Genomic DNA, 19031 nt, shown 5'->3' with positions numbered 1-19031 from the left:
GGGAGACCCCCGGCCCCTCCCCTGCTCTTCCCCCTCCCCTGTAGCCTCAGCTCACCGTGCCACCAGTGCTGTGAGTGGCAGGGCTGCGAGCTTCTGCCAGGCAGCGTGGCGGCATGGCTGGCTCTGGCCAGGTGGCATGGTTGCCAGTCCTGCTGCTCTGAGCGGCATGGTAAGGGGGTGGGGAGTGGGGGGATTGGATAAGGGCAGAGGATCATGGGGGGCAGTCAGCAGACTGGGAGCAGGGGTCGGTTGGATGGGGTGGAGGTTCTGGGGCTCGTCAGGGGATGGGGAGCGGGGGGGTTAGATAGGTGTGGGAGTCCAGAGGGGGGGCCTGTCGGGGACGGGGGTGTGGATAGGGGTCAGGGCAGTCAGGGGACAGGGAGCGGGGGGGGTTGGATAGGGGTGGGGTCCCGGAGGGGGGTGGTCAGGGGCGGGGGTCCCAAGAGGGGGCGGTCAGGGGACAAGGAGCGGGGGGTTGGATGGGTCAGGGGTTCTGAGGGGGGCAGTCAGGGGACAGGAAGTGGGAGGGGGATGATAGGGGGCAGGGCCAGGCTGTTTGGGGGGGCACAGCCTTCCCTCCCGGCCCTCCATACAGTTTCGGAACCCTGATGCGGCCTCAGGCCAAAAAGTTTGCCCACCCCTGGTCTAGGAAACTACAGCGAAGTCACTTCCTGAAAATTGACATGGTTGACAATGTTCATTGCTGTGCCTGCAGTATCCCCTAAAATACTGATATTAATAGTTGCTGCAAGGAAACCGTGGTGGTGCTGTGTTCTTAGCCTGTTTTTCTTTTAAATTAAATTTATCCCCGTTTGAGTCATCAAACCCTCCCTGTAAGACGTAGATGTTTTGTGCCCTTTTTCTACACCGCTGTCAAGGAGAAGATGCTGTTTGCCATGAAAACACTTGACTATGAATATTTAGACGACATTAATTTAAAATGCGCATTTATCATCCAGCTACTTTGCCCGGAGTTAAATGGACTCCGCGACTAGCTGCACTGACCCACGAGCACTGCTGAAGACAGACACATTAGGGGCTGGCTGGGGAATGTTTTGCCCCGGTAACGTTACCAAGACCGAGAGATTATTACCAGCCCAGCGGATTATTGCCACGGGACATTCTCCGTTTGTCTGATCCCCGAGGCAAGACTGGTGGTTAAGATGCAGCCGGGCCGGACTGCTGGGCGTTAAACACACTTTACTGCACAAGGCAAAGCTAAAGACCAGGGTCTGAGCCTTTTAAACGCGTTTCCCCCCGTGTCTGACGCGGAAGTGTCCGGGGCGTTCCCTGCTCGTTCCGGGCCCGGCCGGCGGCTCCAGGCCCCAGCGCTGCTCGGGGCGGCTGCCGGGGGCTCGGCCGGTCCCGGGAGGGCGGCAGGCGGCTCCGGTGGCCCTCGCGCAGGCGGTGACAGCCGGGGCCCTGGCTGAGCCCGGCCTGTGCGGGGCGAGCTTCCCCCGCGGGCTCGCAGCTCACCGCCCGCCGGGCACGGCAGCGCCGGGAGCCGCCGGCCGGAGGCGCCGCAGAGCCCCGGGCTGCAGGGTCGGGGCCGGGCCGCTCGGGCGCGCCCTCCCTGGCGCCGCCCCCGCCCCCGGACAAGCAACTGTCGCCCGCGGCCCGGGAAGTTCTCTAGAGCGGCGCTGTGGGGCCGGGGAGCGAGCGGGGTGAGCCCGGGGCAGGGGGGAGCCGGGGCAGGAGGGAGCCGGGGGGGATCCCGGGGCAGGGGGGTCCCCGGGGCAGGAGGGAGCCGGGGGGGATCCTGGGGAAGGGGGGTCCCCGGGGCAGGAGGGGGCCAGGGGGGGATCCCGGGGAAGGGGGGAGCCGGGGCAGGAGGGAGCCGGGAGGGAGCCCGGGGAAGGGGGGTCCCCGGGGCAGGAGGGAGCCGGGGGGGATCCCAGGGCAGGAGGGGGCCAGGGGGGGGATCCCGGGGAAGGGGGGTCCCTGGGGCAGGAGGGGGCCAGGGGGGATCCCAGGGCAGGAGGAGGCCAGGGGGGGGATCCCGGGGAAGGGGGGTCCCTGGGGCAGGAGGAAGCCAGGGGGGGGATCCCGGGGAAGGGGGGTCCCCGGGGCAGGAGGGGGCCAGGGGGGGATCCCAGGGCAGGAGGGGGCCGGGGGGGGATCCCGGGGAAGGGGGGTCCCTGGGGCAGGAGGGGGCCGGGGGGGATCCCAGGGCAGGAGGGGGCCCGGGGGGGGGATCCCAGGGAAGGGGGGTCCCCGGGGCAGGAGGGAGCCAGGGGGGGATCCCGGGGAAGGGGGGTCCCTGGGGCAGGAGGAAGCCAGGGGGGGGATCCCGGGGAAGGGGGGTCCCCGGGGCAGGAGGGAGCCGGGGGGGGATCCCGGGGCAGGAGGGGGCTGGGGAGGAGGGGGAAGGGCTCAAGGGGCAGGAGGGGATTTCGGGGGGTTCCCCAGGGCAGCAGAGAGCCTAGGGCAGGAGGGTCCCAGGGCGGGTTTGGTAGGAGGCCATCAGGCAGAGTAGGGCTGTGCAGGGAGAGCGAGGCGGTGCCATCTGTGGCCCCTTTGTGCCATGGCAGGGTCAGGCCATGGCGCTGGTGGCCCCCCACCCTCGTCTCCTCATTACCGGTACCTGGACCTGCTCTTCGCCCTGCTGGGCGCTGCTGCTTTCTTGGCAGACCTGGTCGCTGATCTGTGGGTGGCCTCCAGCTACATGCAGGCTGGGCACTGTCTCTGGGGGGGGCTGGTGCTGGCACTGCTGGGCCTCTCCTCCCTGGCCATGCAGTTCTTCAGCTGGGCCTGGTACCAGACGGATGACATCGAGCAGGACCTTCCCAGTGGCCGCTGCTTGACTGTGGTGCACCTCCTCCAGCTGGGCTATCTCTACAGGTAAGGGCACTGCGGAGGGTGAATGCAGGTTAAGTGCCCCCTGCCCAGTAACTCACCCTCTGCTGAGATCTTGCAGCCCAGGGCCACCTGTCCTTCACCCTGACCTCAGCTGGAGAGGGGTCCAGAAGGTCCCTGCAGGCCCTGCTGCTGGGCACACACAGATCCTGGAGGGAGGAAACTAATGGTGCCAGAGTGAATGGTGATTTCCTTAGGCACAAGTGGGTGGGAATACCTGTTCCCCTGGCTCACAACTGCAACACTAGCCTGGTGGCAGGTGCTGGACTGGTCTGCACATCCCAACAGCACCTTCCCCGTGCCACTGGTGCCCTGCATTTGCAGCCTTCTCCCCAGTGTGGTGAACACACATTTTGCCTTGCCTTGCCCTTCACCATCACAGCTGCTGTACTTCCATGGGTAGGTAGCCTGCTCCATATAGGCTAGATTTGAATTTCCCACTAAAATTTACAAATAAAAACTACACTATACTGGAGTTGAGGCTGAGTACATGTCAGTAACCAAAGGGTTAAAATATCACAGAGCGGCTGTAATTATTCCCATACCAGCTGTTACAAACCCAGGAAATTCAGGGTTAAGGTTCAGCTGAAATCCAAAGAGCAAGGGTGTGGAAGTGCACAGTCAAGGCACCTGTGTTCCTGCCTGGTAGTGAGGCCCCTCAGTAATTCTTAGTGCACTGTAGGGTGGTGGTCCCTGATGAAGCTGATTTTGAAAGACAACATACTTTTTTTCATTTTCCCCTCCTTGGTGCCCCTCCATTATACAAACAGTAACGTGCTGGTCAGGGACTCGTTCGGTGAGCGGCAGGGCTTGGCTGCGGTGGGGCAGCTGCAATAGGTGACAACATGAGGAAATGTCAGAACTGTGCGACTCCTTGGTGCTAACGCATACAAACCAGTGCATGTTTTTGTCTTTATTTCCGGCATGCACAAGGAGGCCAGGTCTACAGTAAGGCTTGGTCTACACTACCAACTTATATCGGTATAACAACGTTCCTCAGGGGTGTGGATCTCCCACACCCGAGAGTGACCTAGCCCCTAATGTAGATAGTGCTGTCGACAGAAGGGCCTCTTCTGTTGCCATAGCCACCGCCTCTCAGACAGATGGTGTTCCTATGCCAGTGGGGGAAGCTCTCCCTCAGTGTCTTCACTAAGTGCTACAGTGACATAGGTGCACCCTGTGCCGTTGCAGTGCTTAGATGTAGACAGGCCCTTACACTTCTGCAGGCATAGCAATGTCAGTCAGAGGTGGATTTGTTTGCAGCATTGCTATTCCGGCAGATCACCTAGTATAGACGTGGCTGTACACATAAAAGTGCGTTAGCCAGTCTAGGTGCCTTTGCTTGTGGAACTGGTATAAGCAGAAGTTATACCTCCAGGAGGAGGGTTTGCTCGTATAGCTCCACTGGCACAGTTATACCAGCAAATCTTTTCTGCTTGAACTAGGCCTAAGTGTGAAACACACTCAGCTCCCTCAGGCCTCGCCCGCATGACCTCAGGTCTGGGGTTGGCTGCACTGGTACAGTCCAGTGGCAAGCGCAGAGAGCAGTGGTTCAGCTAACCTGGTTGTTGAAGCTGTGCTGTTTTCTGGTGCAGAGGAGACCTAAGCTACTGTCAGTTCCAGCCATTTTCCCTAACATGTCCCACCTTTGCTAGCTGGTTTTGCCCTGCTGTGAGTAGTAGCACCAGGAATGCTAGTGTAGACTCCGAGGCCACCATCCCACTGCCTGCTTGGGTGTTCTGCTGGCAGCCCCCATATGCTAGTTGCTGCAGTCACAGGTGGTGCTGCAGGGCTTGTAGCTAAGAAAAGGCGGATGCAGACAGCCTCAATGCTGCGCTGGGCTCGTGGGCCTGTCTCTCTCCAGCACTGCCTCTGGCAGTGCCCCATGTTCTTCTCTTGGTGGAGCATTTCATTCATTCTCTGTCCAGGGCACAGGAACAAACTGCTGAAGTTCCCAGGTTCCCTGCACATTGGGGCTGTGTTTCAGGCAGCTACTGGCAGGTTCAGTATCCTGTGTGTAAAAAGCAATGTCATTTCCTGCATTTGAACCTATGGTTGTTAGAACTGAGCGGACTGTTTGCTGTTCACCACTTGACCTGATTGCTGGGGGTTGTGTTTTGTTCAGCTGGGACAAGGAAAGTAGACAAGTCACTTTCTCTTGGTTCTGGTCCAGTTCTAGTGGATTTCAGATCACTCTGTGTAGTGCTCCTCGCTGCAGTGTTTGGGTTGCAAATACTGCAGGGGAATGTTGAACCCAAACCAAAAGTTGTTTTCATTGGCACTGGAGCGGGAAATGACGCCCCTGGATTTCTTTCTTCTGATGGTGGATTATTAATACAGCCTAAACTTTGGGCCTAAAGTGACTTGACAAGTGAGTGTGAGATCTCAGCCTGTCAAATGCAACCCAAAGCCCCCCAAATGAGTGACACACTGAAGTTATTCATGCAGGAAACGTAACCTGGCATTAGCATACGCTCCGTAGCATCCATACCATGAATGCTGACTGGCGATGTAGATAGTTGTCCGTAGTAGAAGTCAGGGAAAGGCAGGTACTGGGGATTAAAATGAGATCTCCCTTGACGTGAAGGGCATGAACGAGTGTCCCATTCACTTTGTCCAGCATGGATTTAGAGCTGTCTTGAGGGCAGGCTGGCTCTGGACTCCCACGCCCTAGTGACAGAGAGACAGAGCTGTGTTTGTGGCATTGAGGTGCTGCCCTGGTGTAGAGCAGCCTCTCATGGCAGGGCCGTGATGTCTGCACAGGTGTCTCCGTATGCTGAGAGTGGGCTGGCGAGTATGCAGGGCAGAGACTGCACCGCAGCAGGAGCGAGGCTACGCTGTCTTCCTGTCCCATGACATCAGCATGCTGCGCCTCTTTGAGACCTTCCTGGAGAGCACCCCTCAGCTCACGCTTGCTCTCGCCATTGTTCTGCATACAAACAAGGTGGAGCTTTTCCAGGGTGAGTGGCACAGCTCCTGGGCGTGGTGGGGGCAGGGCACTGGGGGATTCCTTATCAGAGCCACCTGGTGAGGAGTGGGTAAGTGGGATCAGGGAAGCTCCAGCTTCTAAAGGATACGAGAGCTGGGCCTCATTCTGGAGCCCATCGGTCAGACTGGGGAGGTGCTGGTTCTCCCTGGAAATGTAGCTTGACCCCTCCTGCTCACAGCGCCTGGTGCTCCCAGCCCTGGGGGATTTCTCACTAGGCACCGCGTTAGCTCAGAGCTGGGCTTGAGCGTAGTGCAGGGCTGGGCTCCAGTTAGACCCTGCAGGGTTGGGATGTGCTGTGCTGTGCTGCGCTGCAAGGAAGGGGGTTCTGGCCGCTGGGAGATTGGGCTGTTACCTAGTCGCAGGTGTTTCCCCTTCATGCTGATGTGCCCATCTCAGATGCTGCAAAACAGCCTTCTGAGAAGAGGGGAGGGGTTGGGATTTTGGTGCCCATGGGGAGGGATCCTCTCTGGGAGGTGGAGGGCAGAACACTCTGAACAAGGAGGCCAAAGCAGGGCCCTGCATTGAGCCAAGACCTTGCTTCAGCTGGGAAAGGGGGGCCTAGCTGGGTACAGGTGTGGCACCTCCCTGCATCTGGGCACAGGTGGGGTGGGCAGTGCCCTCAGAGATCGATTAGCTCTCAGAGCTTCCCAGTGGGACACAAAACTGGGCCAACCCTGAGCCCCCAGCTCAGTTGAGGGCCAGATGCTGTTCCATTGACTCCAGCAGGTCAAGATTTCCCCCAAGTGTTTAGTGCTGGGCTGCAGAGAGCGGCACACATCAGGCTTGGTTCAGTCCCTCCCTCCAGGCTGGGCTCCCTCAGTCAGGAAGTAGCTGGGTGCCTCTGGCCTTGGCCTCAGAGGCTTGTCACTGTGGCCCAGGTCCTGTGGCTACACCCCACTCGGTCCTAAATGGAGATGGCTGAGTCATCCTCCCAGCCCCCTGGTGCCCCCCGCACCTCCCCCCCGGCTGTTGGCATCCGGGCCAAGGAGGGCTTCCCCTAAGCCCCGCAGTTCTCTGCCGGTGCTGCCCCGTGGGGGTGGGGAACTCCCGTTCCAGGCATCTCACAGGGAGCAGGGCGTGGAATAAGGGCTGGCCTGTGGCTGGCTACTTCCTACGCGTTTCTGGGGCTCCCTGAACCAGGAAGTGGCATGTTTCAGCACAGGCCTGTGGCGCAGGCGAGCGAGGTGTGCAAGGGATGTGAGAGCAGCTGTGACACAGAGCCCTTCTGCTGGGCCGGCTGGGGGCCCCTTGAAAGCAGTGGGCTTTGTTCGTTGAGCCAGGGCCTGGTTGCAGTGATGCCTCGTTGGGGTGAAGCCAGCACCGCTCCATGCTGGTCACTGTTGCCCAGGGCCTGAGCCGCGGCCTGATGCCCCATGCAGCTGCCCCCACTGCCTATGTTCCCTGGTGACCCTTTCTCCCACTGTCGTCCTAGGGCTTGGGATTTGCACTGCCTTCCTATGCGTGGCATGGTCACTCCTGGATTATCACCAGTCCCTCCGCTGCTTCCTGCTGGACAAGCATGAGCTGGGCCCACTCTCCTCCACCATCTACTTCCTGTGGAACTTCCTCCTCATCGGCCCCCGTGTCCTGGCAGTCGCGCTCTTCGCCACACTCTTCCCGTGCTACATCGGCCTGCACTTCCTGGGCATCTGGGCTGCCATGCTCCTCTGGGTCTGGCTGCAGGGCACTGACTTCATGGAGGGCCCCAGGTGGGAATGGCTCTACAGGGCAACGGTGGCTGTGATTCTATATTTCTGCTGGTTCAATGTGGCCGCGGGGCAGACGCGGCAGCGCAGCGCAATCTATCATGGCTTCATCCTGGTGGACAGCGTGCTCCTGGCTGGCTCCTGGCTCTGGTACAACGCCCCTCTGCGTGAGCGCTCCTATCTGCTTCCTGTGCTGCTTGCTGCCCTGGTCTGCTCTGTGCTCGGGCTGCTGCTGAGAATCACCTACTACAAGTGGCTCCACCCCACGCTGCAGACCCGGCGCCAGGCGAGCTATGATGAAGTAGACACTGCAGAAGGACTAGCTGGTTTCCGAGCTGGCCCAGCGCCAGCCCCTGTGAACAGACGGATGTACCAGCTGTCCCAGAACCACTTGGTCTCTTTGCAGGCCGGGCGAAACTGGGGGAATGGTGTCCTAGATGACATGTCTCTCTGAGCACAGCTGTCCCTGCTCCAGGCAGAGGGAATTACACCTCAGGGATCTGTGCAGGGGGATCCCATTCCAGACCTGGCCCCAGCGTTCCCAGGGACCGAGCACCACACCTCCGGAATGGGCAGCTGTTGCAGGGAGAGGAGAGTGGAGAGAGCTGGGCGGGCCGAGAGCCCTGGCACTTAGGGTCCAACAGCTGGCATCCAGCACGGGTAGCTGTGAAGCCTGTTCTGGGCTGGCACTCTTCCAATGGGAGTGTCATGGGAGAAACCCGCTCTAAGAGTGCTGGATGCTGAGTGGGCTCAGCAGCGTGTTAACCCTTCTTGTTAGGCCCCTGCCCCGGGATCTGCTCCACTACAGCGAACTCCTCACTTTTTTCCTGCTGGTTGCAGTTGCTCCTGACTTCTGCTCTGCACGTTGCCCTGTTTAGCCCCATCCCCATTTCCCTGCCAGGCTCTCCCCTGCTTTGTTTCATTTCAGCAGAGTTCAATGGGAAACCGTCTGCTCTGTTCTTGGCAGGACCTGCCAAATTTTCCATTTGTCTGGGATTTCCCTGCACTTGTAATTTCAAAGCTTCCCTGTAGCAGTGGGTAACCCATGGAGCCTCTAGGGAGGGCTTGGCCCCTGCGGGGAGCGTCAGTTTGCTGAGGTTTATAAAGGGAAGGCTGTCAGTCCAGGGTGGTATAATACTGTAACGCGGTATTGTGCCTTAGCCAGGGAACAGCAGCGTCTTCTTGTTGTAGAGACGGAGCGGGGGGTAGGCATGTGGAGAATTCAGGGGGTGGAGGGGAAGTGAATGGTGTGGAGAATTTGGGCGGGGGGGAAGGGGAGATGACTGACATGGAGAATTTAGGGGTGGGGGAAGGGAATGGTGTGGAGCAGCAGTTTTCAAACTGTGGGTCGGGCCGCAGTACTGGGTCGCGGCGGCTCTGGTCAGCACTGCCACCTGGGACGTGAAAAATACTGTCAGCGATGCTGCCCGGCTAAGGCAGGCTAGTCACTACCTGTTCTGACACCGCACTGCGCCCTGAAAGCGGGCAGCAGCAGGCCCGGCTCCTGGGGGAGGGCCACGGGGCTCCGCATGCCCCCACCCCAGGCACTGGCTCTGCACTCCCACTGCCCCAGCCCCGAGCCCCCTCCCCCACCCTGAACCCCTCATTCCCAGCCCCACCCCTGCACCCCAATCCTCTGCCCCAGCCCTGAGCCCCTCCCACACCCCTCCTCCCCAGCTCAGTTGGGTCGGGGCATCAACCATTTTCTTCAACTGCGTCGCCAGAAAAAAAGTTTGAAAACCACTGGTGTAGAGGAGGGTGGGGGGAGGGGACTGACTTAGAGAATTCATGGGCGTGAGGGGTGAATGCTCTGAGCTGACTAAACCCTTTGCCTTTTTCAAAACAAAGCTAAAATGCTGAAGTTTTTTCAGTGTTGGTTCTTTGTCACAAAGATACTTGGCGTGTTCCTGCATGAATCCCAGCCCCGATCTTAGCCCCCTTTCCCCCATCCAGCCGTGGCTGCCCCCTGCTCTCCCAGCCTTACGAAATAGCTGCTGTGTTGCTGGAAGTCAAGAGCTTGGTTTGGGAGTTGTCATGCTTGGGTCCTACACCAGGGGTGGGGCTGCTGACTGACTGCAGTTTCCCGTGCGGTGTAGCCAAGTCGCTTAGTTTCCAGTTTGTGGGAAGCATATAGGCCTGGCCTCCTGCAGGTTCTTGGCGTGGCTCTTGTGGATTTAGGCGGTGCCCAGCTGGAGAGGTGTGTTTCCATGTAACAGTCCCAAAGCTTCCCCAGCTGGGCAGGAGAGGGGCTGAGGTTTGTGGCACGTGCAAAGCAGGGTGGATTGATTAAAATCAATAATTTAAATCAACTTCTCCATTTGTGCTTCAGTCATTTTCTAAAGGAAGTGAGATAAATGTTGATTTACAACCCCATAGGGCCTTGACACTAGATTTGGAACATATTTTTGCTACCTCAGAGAGTACACTACACTGATACTTTTATGTAAGCAATTATACAGCTTAATATTTTCAGATTCTTAACTGTACATTTTTAGTATGGTAAAGGATATTTTACTAGATAACTTTTTGCTCATTTGTGTCAAGCTGTGTTCTGATAACTGGAATTTAAACAAACTATATAAAATTTATTTTTATTAAACAAAGCTACCTTAAAAGTTGTTTTACATAAATGTCTTATCAAAACATGTTTCACATTTATAACAATGGTTTAATCAAAGAGAGGGATTAACTGGTCAGTGAATTAAATGATTTCAGATGTTGTGGATAATTGGTCTAAAACTTTTGCCTTCTTTAGAATTTACATGGAAAGCAGGTCAAGTTATTTTCAATTAAAAAAAAAAAAGCTATAAACAGGTAAAAGAGAACCAGACAAAGTAAACCAAAAAGGCCATTCTGATATAATCCAAAGACTACAAAAAGAACAGGAGTACTTGTGGCACCTTAGAGACTAACAAATTTATTTCAGCATGAGCTTTCGTGAGCTGCAGCTCACTTCTTCGGATGCATAGAATGGAACACACAGACAGGAGATATTTATACATACTTCCATCTTTTCATGTTCTCTGTATGTATAAATATCTCCTGTGTGTTCCCTTCTCTGCATCTGAAGAAGTGAGCTGTAGCTCACGAAAGCTCATGCTGAAATAAATTTGTTAGTCTCTAAGGTGCCACAAGTACTCCTGTTCTTTTTGCAGATACAGACTAACACGGCTGCTGCTCTGAATCCAAAGACTGTTAAAACATGCTGGAGCCAGAAGTTAATGTACCAAAATTGGTGTGCCTTTCATCTTTTTGGTGTATTGTTTACATTCAGCACTTGTTCCTTTTTTACCCAGAGGTACAGGAATCTCTTAAAAATATTCTAATAGGGTCTCTTTTTACGACCTGCAGCCATGGTGGCTATTTCCCCCCCAGTTTCCAGGTGTTGAAATCAGAACTAAGGCTGCACGCTGAAGAATGTTGTCCCTTCTTCCCAGTGCAGTTTTGACACTGGTGTTGCTCCTTTCTGGTTGCACAATCTGCTCCTTCTCCCCTGTTACATAACTCCCCCCCACAAAAAGAACTAACAGCAATCCAAGACTTCTCCTTGTGTAACCCACATGCCTGTTGCACTGCAGTATTGCACTTGTTTAGAGAGAGACATCCAGTAACTTCTGAACTGCCTCCCTCTCTGTGCACACACACGCGGCCATTTACTGGAAGTGCCCAGCTCCATCCAGAAGCAAGGGCTGGGAGTTACTAAGCAGATCAGGGTTTTCCCTGAGCTGGAGAGTAAGTGTCCATAGTGGATGGAGCCATAATTTGAGAACTGAGACCATAAGGGCTCAGGTAGGTAGAGGAGTATGAGACCCACCACCCCCAGGAAGGTTCAATGGACGATCCTGACGAGATACAGAATGGCATATCCTAGAGAGTCAGAGACCAGGTCTTTTGCACCCAGTAGCACATGCCCAGGTCCCCCCACAGGATCAAGCCATTAACGCAGCTGCGGCCCTATTGTGCCATATTTATAAAGTTTGACCTCAGAAGTTAGAATCTTTCTTTCTACAGAAAAACAGCCTTTAACCTAAAGGTTTTGCTAGAGGCTCATGGATTCAGCATAGTTATTTTTTATTTAAATGTTTAAGAGATTATAAGAAGTTTTGGCTGTAACAGATTTTGTATTAAATTTCCATTTCATTTTAAACAGGTTTATTTTTTAAAATAAAAACATAATTTAAACAACAAAATCAAAAAAATTCCATGTAAGTCACAGAACTCATCAATGGTGCAGAATAAGCAACTGCGGTTCTCTGTCCAGCTCACGCAGCAAACACGAACTACCCCATGTTGGCAGCCACAGCACAGAGGCAGAAGTCTTGCATGAGCCATGAAGAGCATGCTCCTCATTCGCCCTGAGAGACGGCCCATCCAGGGCAGGGTTCAGAATTCTCCCCCGCCTAGAATCAGCTCCAGGGCTGTCATATTGGATTTTAAAGCCAGCTGGGTGGCTTTCGTGCCATTTACACTGAACATAAGAACAGCCATACTGGGTCAGACCAAAGGTCCATCTAGCCCAGTATCCTGTCTTTCAACAGTGGCCAATGCCAGGTGCCCCAGAGGGAATGAGCAGAACAGGGAACATCAAGTGATCCATTCCCTGTCGCCCATTCCCAACTTCTGGCAAACAGAGGCTAGGGACACCATCCCTGCCAGGGCACAATTCTTACTGGGCGGGGATGTGACAGGTTTTCAGAGAACAGACCATAGCAATTATTACAGAAAATAGACTTTATTTTTCCAGTTTATAGGACAGTTCCCATCTCACAGAACATGACTGGTCACTGAATCCAGCCATTAATGCCCTCAGTCACATACATACACTGCAACCAACACCTAGTTCTGTGTAAGGCATCTGGCGGGTCCAGAGGGAACCACCTGCTTGCTAATATACTAGAGTACAAAGGGGTAATGCAGCCCTGCCAGGGCACTGGGAACCAGCAAGCATCAATAGGCTGGTTTTTAAAGTAACGGGGCTACAGCAAAGCTGAGGACACAGACTTTACCGACTCAGCCTGGAGGGCACAGGAATACTCAGAAGGAGCATCTTAGGGCTGTGCCACTTTTCCAGCTTTAGAATTTGACACATTGCTGGTTAAATTACAGTCGAATTGAAAATAATCAAAAAGCAACAAAACAGCAGGCATTTTCAAACAATCCTCTTCTGAAGAGAATCCCACGCCTGCCAGCTCCCTAGAGAAGGGACAAGTCTCACAAATGCAGCCAGCCACAGAAAGAATAAAACAGCCAGGTTAACCTTTATTAATGTAACACAGAAATGTACCATCAACCTCCTGGTAGAAAAGTATTTTACATACATTCGAGGAGACATCGTATAAATATCATTAAGAAATGTCACTGGCTGCAATAGTTTCACACTCAGCCTAAATTTTGCTGAGGTCTTAAAGGTTCCTTAAAATAATCTGAAGTAAACACAAAGCAAAGCCTGCCAGCTATCTGATTGCTCAGTACCTTGGCTTCTATGCTCACTACGAACACCGGGGGGATCCCCCCCAAGGCAGGGCTCCCCTGCAGTTCTACTTTGTACAATGACTGAAGTGAAGGGGGAGTTTCCCAAGGTTAAGGCACAGGTTTCAAATCCCAAATTAAGCTCACTGAAATATGACATGTGTTCCAAACAGGCTCAGTTTCACAGGACAAAGTGCCTCAAGCATGTTTACAAGAGAGCTTCTGGCCAGCTGGTGACCCTCACCAGCGAGAGATGCTTATGGAAACCAGAACGGATTCTCCTTTGATCATCATCCTTTGAAGACTTTTCATCTTCAGCTGCACACAGCATCTGTGTCTTTGGAAACAGTGCATTTTCATGTGGCTAATTTCCTGCTGGCTCCTCTCCATTCTCGGTGGTTAATGTAGTAGCTAACTCTTCTATGGGCTTTATTTTACAAACGGGTGCTTTAAGGAGCTGAGAACAGGGCAACTCCAGTATCTCCTGTCACACATCGGACACCCCTCGCCGCACTCCTCTAGCCTCCCCAAACGCACAGGCACCACAGGCAAGTGCATGCCTTCTCTGCCCAGAGTCCTTCTCCCCCAGCACACAACATGTTAGGGAGAGCAGGGACAATGGGATCTCCTCCAATGTCAGTGTGTAAACCTCACTGGGGTAATGGCGCAACACGAGCGAGAGACGTTAGTGTATCTGAACACTACATGACCAGGTAGCCTCCCTCAGGCCGCCAATGCAGGGAACAGAGCAGTAGTTACAAATACAGACGTATTTCCAAACATTAGGACAATTCCCATATAATGAGCCATAAAGTAACTACTCACCGTTGAAACTGGTGTCACAGATTCTCTATCAGGGAAGATGCTTCCCAGACTGAATGGCTTCTATGTACATGGCACTAAACACATGGAAGAAGTTTCCTGGGGAGTCAGCTACAAATGCACCCAGCTTTGGAGTATATCAGCTTAAGGTCAGAGTGCAAAGCTAGTGCCTAATGAGTGGCTAGTACTAGAAAGGCAGGCTCCGAGTCCCAGAGCTCCCCTTGGCAGTTGGGAGATGACATTCCTTAGTAGTTGTTTTATCAAGGAGGTCAAAGATATAAATATATCTGAAATCCAGAGACTCCCATGCTTTTCCAGTTCTCACGTTGGCTCTGCCTAGATTAGCAAACCCATCCAGCTGTCCCAGGATTAGCAGGGTTGGGAGCCCTAGTATAGAGGGGCCACCTGCTTGCCACCAGTTTTTCAGTCATTGTTTCTCCTGACCCTGTTCAGAGCTGACAGCGGGCTCTCCACAGGAGGCTCCAGCACTGCCAATACCCGTGCAGCTGAGCTGGTGCTAGCCATAATGCCGAATTCTCAGAGAGTGTCTCTGGCACAGACAGGGCTCACTGCCAGTGGATTTCCTTAGACATGCATGAGCTTGATGGCATGGGGGAGTAGGTCAGACACTTTGGTAACCATGGCCAAAACATGCAGCTGCTCAGTGTCCTTCTCAGTGTGTAGCTCTTTGGAGTAAAGTGCTGAGCTTCCCAGACCATCCCCTCTACAGGTTCCAGATCAGGGATCAAGGATGCTGTCTAGGATGCTCAGGATGTCTAAAGATGGGATCCTCCAGATACCTCGAACCTTTCATATCCCAGCTGAGCGCGAACAGCAGAGAGATGTGCTGCTGCTGGGCATGAGAGGCTCCTACGTTGTACACTGGAACCTCCAAGTAGCTACATGTTCCGGTGCTGCCATGGCACATGCTTAGGAAAGAGGCAGAAGAATTTCACATGGGATGGGGAGAGCTATGCAGAACAAAGCCCTGCAGCTAACACTGGAACTGGCCTCTGACATGAAGCCCCTGAGTTGGAGGTGACAATCTCCAAGGTCTAACGCATGGCTGGTACTGAGCAGGGTGGTGCTAAGATACAGGTCTTCTCACTGGGAGCTGATGTCACTTACGCCCTAGCAGAAGGGTCCAAGGTGGACTACAATCCGTGTCTGGGTGCAGTGGGGGTGGGCAGGAGAATGTCTCCACTCATTGCTAGTGGCTCTCAGTCTCAGTTGTCCTAGAAAACAGAATTCCACTGACAAATGGATTTTTGTTGGGTGTAACTGGCGCTGTGGTGTAGTGGAAAGAAATCCAAGCAACTGAACCTGATTCTGCCAACAGGAAATTACTGGACACGGATAGAACTGGGAGAAACAGCCCAGAAAGCCCATTGACATTTCCTTTCCTAATATAATTCGTGAGAATAATTGTGCCTTAAATCACTGGTGGCCAAGTGAAGAACCTCCCACCACATCAGCAGTGGTGAATGAAATACAGCACATGTTCCTATAGTGCCCATCACTCTGTAGTCCAGATCACTGGCCATTGGCGAGGCTAGAATTTGGTAATTCTTAGCTGGGAGACAGAGCCCAAGGGAAGGGGTGTGTGGTGACTGAATAGAGGTCCAAGGGTTCACTAGGAAAGCCGACCTTTTCCTATACAGGGAACTACAAGTCCTGGATACGTGCCCTTCTCCCTTGTTACTATTCAGTGAAGCTGCTTGGAACAAAACAACCTAAGAAATGGCACTAAATTAACTCTTCTGAACAGACGGGGTGGGGGAGGGGCTCATTTGCACAGTGACAGAGGTATATTTGTCATTTTCATTAATATTTCCCATGAAAAATTAACAGACTTTTTGGCCTTGCAAGATGGGGAAAGTTCAACCCTGCCCCAGATGCTAGACTCTTTTCTATAAAAATAATGTCTATACATTCACTGTGGGGTCTATAACTAAGTTGGTTAGAATGGGAGAAGGATCTTACAAAAGTCTGCTGCTATTATATTACCACAAGGATATGCACAGTGAATCTCTGGAGATTACCAGCTAGAGCTCCGTAGCTCCAGCCATTCCCTTCTTTATAAAACAGAACAATTAAAGACTGTAGCTATACTGTGTCTGCTGCTTTGGGTAAACCCCTTTGTTCCTGGCAGTACCCGTGCTCCTGAGGAAGTGACTGGGTGTCACCTCCTACTGTACAGTTTGCATTAGCTACATTTCTTCATCAAGGTGAAAAGAAAGCTCCGAGATAGACAAGATTTCTGCCCCTCCTGGAGAGAGGCTTGACAGGAGCTACATTTGCTCCTCTCAGCTTCTTACAGGAAGTCTAGCTCGAGGGCCTGGTGAAGGGACACAAGGTCTGCATGGTTCGTGATCCTCCAGAAGGGCATGTTGTGCTGCAACAGACAGTTACAAAACCACAATTACAGACAGGGCGGGTGCAAGGATGTTTCACGCCCTAGGCAAAACTTCCACCTTGCGCCCTCCCCCCTCCACGAGCCCTGTGGCAGCTCTTCGCCCCCCTGCCCTAAGGCGCCTCCCCCCCCCCCCGCGGCAGCTCCCTGCCCCAGCTCCCCTCTGCTCCGCCCCCTCCCCGAGCACGCCATCACCGCTCCACTTCTCCCGCCTCCCAGGCTTGCGGTGCCAATCAGCTGTTTGGCGCCGTAAGCCTGGGAAGGAGAGAAGCAGAGCGGGGCGGTGTGCTCAGGGGAGGAGGTGGAGCAGAGGTGAGCTGGGGCGGGGAGTGGTTCCCCTGCGTGCCGCGCCCCCCCTACTTGCTGCAGGCGGCCCTCCCCGCGCCCCCCTGCCCCAGGTCCCTCCGCCTAAATGCTGATGACGACCGGGGCAGCCAAAGATCTGGCCGCTGCGGTCGCCGCCAAAGGACCCAAAATGCCACCCCCCAAATGCTAGCGCCCTAGGCGACTGCCTAGGTCGCTTAATGGGTTGCACCGGCCCTGGTAACAGAACAGCTATCCATCTCCACGTAGTCACAGCAAAGTGCACAGGTCGAGTTTGACAATGCAGTCCCAAAGCTGACAGGCCCTAGCATACAATGGGCCACCAGGACTCCACTGACCTGTTCACGCCTGTGCCACCCACACCTCTGTGTTCAGGATGAACAAGGCTGCAATCAGCTGAGTTACAGAAGATGCTGACCTCAGCTTTGGGAAAGCTGCTGCTGCTCTCAGAGGACAATTTGCTGCATAATTTACAGGAGGAGCATGCTTAGATGAGAAAGCAGCTGCATGGCACACAAAGCTCACAGCATGCAAGCGAGTCATGTCTGCATAATGACTGTTCAGACAGTGACTTAGTGCACGTGACGGTGTCTCAGAGCACGTAGTTAGCAGGATTGGATTGAACAAGCCTGAACAGCTTGCTTAACCAAACTGTCAATACCCACTGTTAGTCTAATTTATAAAACTGAGAGGGGTTAACCAGGAGCAATCTAGTGATCTAACGACTGTTAGGAATGGGGTCCTCATTCATTTCAGAGACCTTGCACCTCACCAATCAATGTAATACAGCAACATTCTCTGAGATTATTTTATGAGGATGGTATTGTACTAACAGTCTATGAATGCAAGTTAAATGCAACCAAAAAAGGAAGCACCCAAGGGAGACATTAAGTCTGAGAAATCAAGCCCTCAAGAGTCAGGTAATTCTCCAGATTAAAGGATCTCCCACCATGTTAACTCTGCCAGGCTGCACATCATACTATACATATACCCACTGTTAAACAGCATAGCTTGGGGGAGGGGAAGTCCCCCCAGCAACTGTGATTCTTTGAGATGATGTGGTCAGTGTGGATCCCACTGTAGGTTCGCATGCACCTCTGGTGTGAGACTGGGGTCTTCTGAGCAGCATCCATCGAGGCTGTGCATGTGTCCCATGCCCCCATACGAGGGCATAAAGGGAAGGACAGCCATGATCCTCCTTCAGTTCCCTCGTAATTCTCCCTGGATAGCAGGATGAGGAGTCTTGGCTGTATCAGTCAAACAGGGATTGAACTAAAGCACCGCTGTCCCGAACCTGTGGAATGTTTCACAAAAGTCAGTGGGTTGCTCCACGTGGCTGCCCTACAGAGATCATTACAGTTCTGCAGCAGGCCAGAGATGTTGCCTGTTCCTGCTGGATCGTGCCTTGATGTTTGGAGGGGCAGGCTGAGCAGCCATCTGATAGCAAGTGGAAATGCATTGTGTGATCTCCTTCAAGATTTGCTGGGATGAGATGGCTTGGCCTTTCAACACATCACATATGGCCACGAAGAGGCAGAGAGTAGGTCTGAAAGGCTTGGCCTTGTTGATGTAACAAAGCAGGGTTCTTGGAACATTCACAGTATGAAGATTCTTTTCTCCTAGCAATGAGTACAGCTTTGGGAAGAGGACTGGTAATGATAGAGACTGGTTCAGGTGGAATTCTGAACTTAGGGTGGTTTCATCACTACTGTGTCCCTGTGGAAGGGAGTACATGGCAGTCCAGCCATGAGAGCTTGTGCTTCACTGACTCTGTGCTGATGTGATGGCTATGAGAAAGGCAGTCTTGATGGTGAGATGGCACAATGAACATTCCGCTAATTATTCACGGGGGACTCCATGAACTATAGGAGAACCACATGAATCTACCATGTGAGAGTAGGGTCTCTTACTGGAGGCAGGTCTGGAGAAGGCCCTTGAGAAATCTTGACATTGTACGGTGTGAAAAAACTGAGTGTGACTGCACTGGAATGTGGCACACTGATACTAATGCCAGATGGTCTTTAAGGGAGCTAAGGCCTAGTCCTGCCTACTTCAAGGACCAGTATGTAGTCCAGAATCTTTGGTATCTGGGCCTTAGCTGGGTTTACATCATTTTGAGTTGTCTACATAGAAAATCTTTTCCACTTCGAGGAGCAAGTCTTCCCACAGGAGGGTTTCTGACACTAGAAGGATCTCCTGGACCTGCAGGGAGCAGTCTCCATCAGTCCTCTTGAACCTTCCAACATCCAGGCCATCAGAGGCAGAAACCACAGGTCCAGGTTCAATACCAGCCCCTGGTTCTGTAATTGCATGTTGAGGTAGGTGGAAAGGTGTATTAGTGGGGATGTCTACAGGAGACCTGACAGCCAAACTTGCCTCATCCAGTAAGAGGTTATCATTATGACCATAGCTTGGTCCCATCTGAGCTTGGATATGATCCTGGGGATCGGTA

General features: G+C 53.6%; 2 protein-coding genes across 6 annotated transcripts in view; one reads left to right on the top strand and one right to left on the bottom strand.

Annotated features, from left to right (window-relative positions):
* Positions 1-2370: 2370 nt before the first annotated feature.
* Positions 2371-10444, top strand: XKR8 (XK related 8). Its single transcript, XM_044998180.1, has 3 exons — positions 2371-2841; positions 5620-5816; positions 7278-10444. The coding sequence occupies exons 1-3, from the start codon at positions 2525-2527 to the stop codon at positions 8003-8005; spliced, it is 1242 nt and encodes a 413-aa protein (XP_044854115.1). The 5' UTR covers positions 2371-2524; the 3' UTR covers positions 8006-10444.
* Positions 10445-12785: 2341 nt separating this feature from the next.
* The window catches only part of EYA3 (EYA transcriptional coactivator and phosphatase 3), a 139925-nt gene continuing 133679 nt past the window's right edge, over positions 12786-19031 (bottom strand). For all 5 annotated transcript variants that reach the window (XM_044997652.1, XM_044997651.1, XM_044997650.1 and 2 more), the window contains one exon: positions 12786-16237. In XM_044997652.1, coding sequence (XP_044853587.1) covers positions 16157-16237 — 81 coding nt within the window. In that variant the 3' untranslated portion in view covers positions 12786-16156. The remainder of the gene's footprint in view (positions 16238-19031) is intronic.

This window comes from Mauremys mutica, chromosome 23, assembly GCF_020497125.1.
Source record: "Mauremys mutica isolate MM-2020 ecotype Southern chromosome 23, ASM2049712v1, whole genome shotgun sequence".
Lineage (NCBI taxonomy): Eukaryota > Metazoa > Chordata > Testudines > Geoemydidae > Mauremys > Mauremys mutica.
Note: the sequence above shows the minus strand (reverse complement) of the source record. Positions and strands in the feature narration are given on the sequence as shown.

Coding starts and splice junctions, on each gene's coding strand:
- XKR8 (XM_044998180.1), top strand. CDS start 2,525: ATGGCAGGGTCAGGCCATGGCGCTGGTGGCCCCCCACCCTCGTCTCCT. Junction 2,842..5,619: donor CAGCTGGGCTATCTCTACAG/GTAAGGGCACTG, acceptor ATGTCTGCACAG/GTGTCTCCGTATGCTGAGAG. Junction 5,817..7,277: donor CAAGGTGGAGCTTTTCCAGG/GTGAGTGGCACA, acceptor CTGTCGTCCTAG/GGCTTGGGATTTGCACTGCC.